Consider the following 2,500-nt stretch of genomic DNA (forward strand, 5'->3'; position numbering starts at 1 on the left):
TGCATATCAGTGTTAGAAAAGGCGAACTCAAATGGAAGAGATGATGAATAAAGAAAGAAAAATGGTTTATCTACATGATAGACTCGTTCGGTTCGGATTAATTTGAATTTAATTATATTTTATGTATGAGAGGATGTTAGTCTAAAGTTGAAGAGATTATAGAAAAAGTTAGGTCATTTGAAGTTAGGGTTAGGCTAGGGTTAGGCTAGGGTTGGTTAGGCTAGGGTTAGGCTAGGGTTGGTTAGGCTAGGGTTAGGCTAGGGAGAGAGGCTAAGCAATGTTAGGTTAGGATAAGCTAAACATATCTTAGGGTCAGAGGTTACTTTGGGTTAGGCCGGGTAAAGTTTCGTAATCTTGTAATAAGCGAAGTTACGTTAGCCTACAATAGGTAAGGAAATATTAGGTAAATATAGGTCATGTTGAATTCATTTGGATTAACTTGAATTTGATCAATAAAGGCTTTCGCTCAGGCACGAAGATCATTACCGCTTTCCTGCATTCATTAGAGCAAGCAAGGTCATCAGTGCATGACCCAACATCGATCTCGGGAAACTTATAAACCATGATGATCGAAGTCTCATAATTGACCATGAGGGAGCAGTCACACCAGGATCCATCCGCATCACTGAAAAAACAGCGCCTTATAAGTTACAAAATACCATGGTGACCGTTCCAATACCAGGTGGGACAGTGGTAAAGCAAAGGTTTTTAGTAGTATTATTCTTTACTTGTTTTTTGAACAGATATACCCCTTTATTTTCGATTTCTACTTTCACCTTAAAATCCATTGAAACCTAAAAAAAGTTATTATCTTTTCACATTCAGTTGCAAACTACGCGCTCCAAGGAACTCACGCGGTGCAGGAAAGGGCCACGACGGCGGCGGCGAGCAACAGGGCGGTCTTCATGGCGCCGAGGGAACAGGTCGGGTGGTTGGCAACGCTTGCAGTCGCACTCCTTCGCCAATCTCAGATCCCTTTCCCTCCTCACTCGCATTTAATGGCTTCTCGATACCATGTTTTTTTTTCTCTTTCTCCTTTTTATGCGCGTCAGAACTGCTTGCGATAAGTCAGAAGCACTTGCAGACTGATAACGCTATCTAGATGCAATTTGCGCCAGATCTTCATGTCCCTGTGGGTCATGCGGGAAAACCTTTCTGGATCCAAATTGAAACCTCGATATTTTTACGTGTTTCTAGGTATGTGTTTATATCAGGATCCTTATTATTGGCGCGTGTTATTTCTGATATTTCCTTAAAAAAAAAGAAAAGAAAAAAGAAAAGAAAAAAAAAGAATACACACACACACACACACACACACATACACACTCACACACACACTCACACACACACACACACACACACACACACACACACACACACACACACACACACACACACACACACACACACACACACACACACACACACACACACACATATATACATATATATACATATATATATATATATATATATATATATATTTTTTTTTTTTTTTTTTTTTTTTTTTTTTTTTTTTTTTTTTTTTTTTTTTTAGGTAATATCAGAAATAACACGCGCCAATAATAAGGATCCTGATATAAACACATACCTAGAAACACGTAAAAATATCGAGGTTTCAATCTGGATCCAGAAAGGTTTTCCCGCATGACCCACAGGGACATGAAGGTCTGGCGCAAATTGCAACATTCGAATGAAAAAGATATGTAAATATGCATACATGAATTCCAGAAACGGGGAAACAAACAAAGGGTAAAGATACGAAAAAGATATGATTCAGGAAAGACAGGAATCATTTACAGTTTACTAATGCCTTAATTGAAGAACATTCGAGAAGAGAAAAGTGAACAAGAGAACAATATATAATTACTGGAGGAGGTTTCCTACAGAACTGTTTGTTCTCATAAAGGGCTAAAAAAACTTTTTTGTCTTTACATGGGATTAAAAGAAAAAAAAAAGGTCTTGTATGAGAATGTTTATTTTTTCTTCTTATATGGATTATTCACTTCTATTTATTTTAGAAATTTCATTATGGGCAGTTTGATTGCTTACAGAGGGCCAAGTACCAAACTGAATAATGATTATTATCATCTGGAAAATAAGATTAGATAATTGTTCATCGAACAATTATATTTGCATACTATATATTTGTACTGAGTTGGTTACAACCTTACCTCCACCATCTAAAGTCTTTTAGTTGCTGTTTGCCAAATTCATATGTACGTATTATATATATATATATATATATATATATATATATATATATATATATATATATATATATATATATATATATATTCATATATATGTGTATGTATATATATATATATATATATATATATATATATATATATATATATTCATATATGTGTATGAATGTACACACACACACACACACACACACACACACACACACACACACACACACACACACACACACACACACACATATATATATATATATATATATATATATATATATATATATATATATATATAT

General features: G+C 34.6%; 1 protein-coding gene across 1 annotated transcript in view; it reads right to left on the reverse strand.

Annotated features, from left to right (window-relative positions):
- The window catches only part of LOC113819415 (uncharacterized), a 2,959-nt gene extending 1,916 nt beyond the window's left edge, over positions 1-1,043 (reverse strand). Inside the window, exons 1-2 of the mRNA XM_027371655.2 lie at positions 855-1,043; positions 487-625 (exon numbers count right to left, since the gene is read on the reverse strand). Of these exons, the coding sequence (XP_027227456.2) occupies positions 487-625; positions 855-907 (192 nt within the window). The 5' untranslated portion in view covers positions 908-1,043. The remainder of the gene's footprint in view (positions 1-486; positions 626-854) is intronic.
- Between the last annotated feature and the right edge of the window lie 1,457 nt (positions 1,044-2,500).

This window comes from Penaeus vannamei, chromosome 1 (assembly GCF_042767895.1).
Source record: "Penaeus vannamei isolate JL-2024 chromosome 1, ASM4276789v1, whole genome shotgun sequence".
In the NCBI taxonomy this organism is placed as follows: Eukaryota; Metazoa; Arthropoda; class Malacostraca; order Decapoda; family Penaeidae; genus Penaeus; species Penaeus vannamei.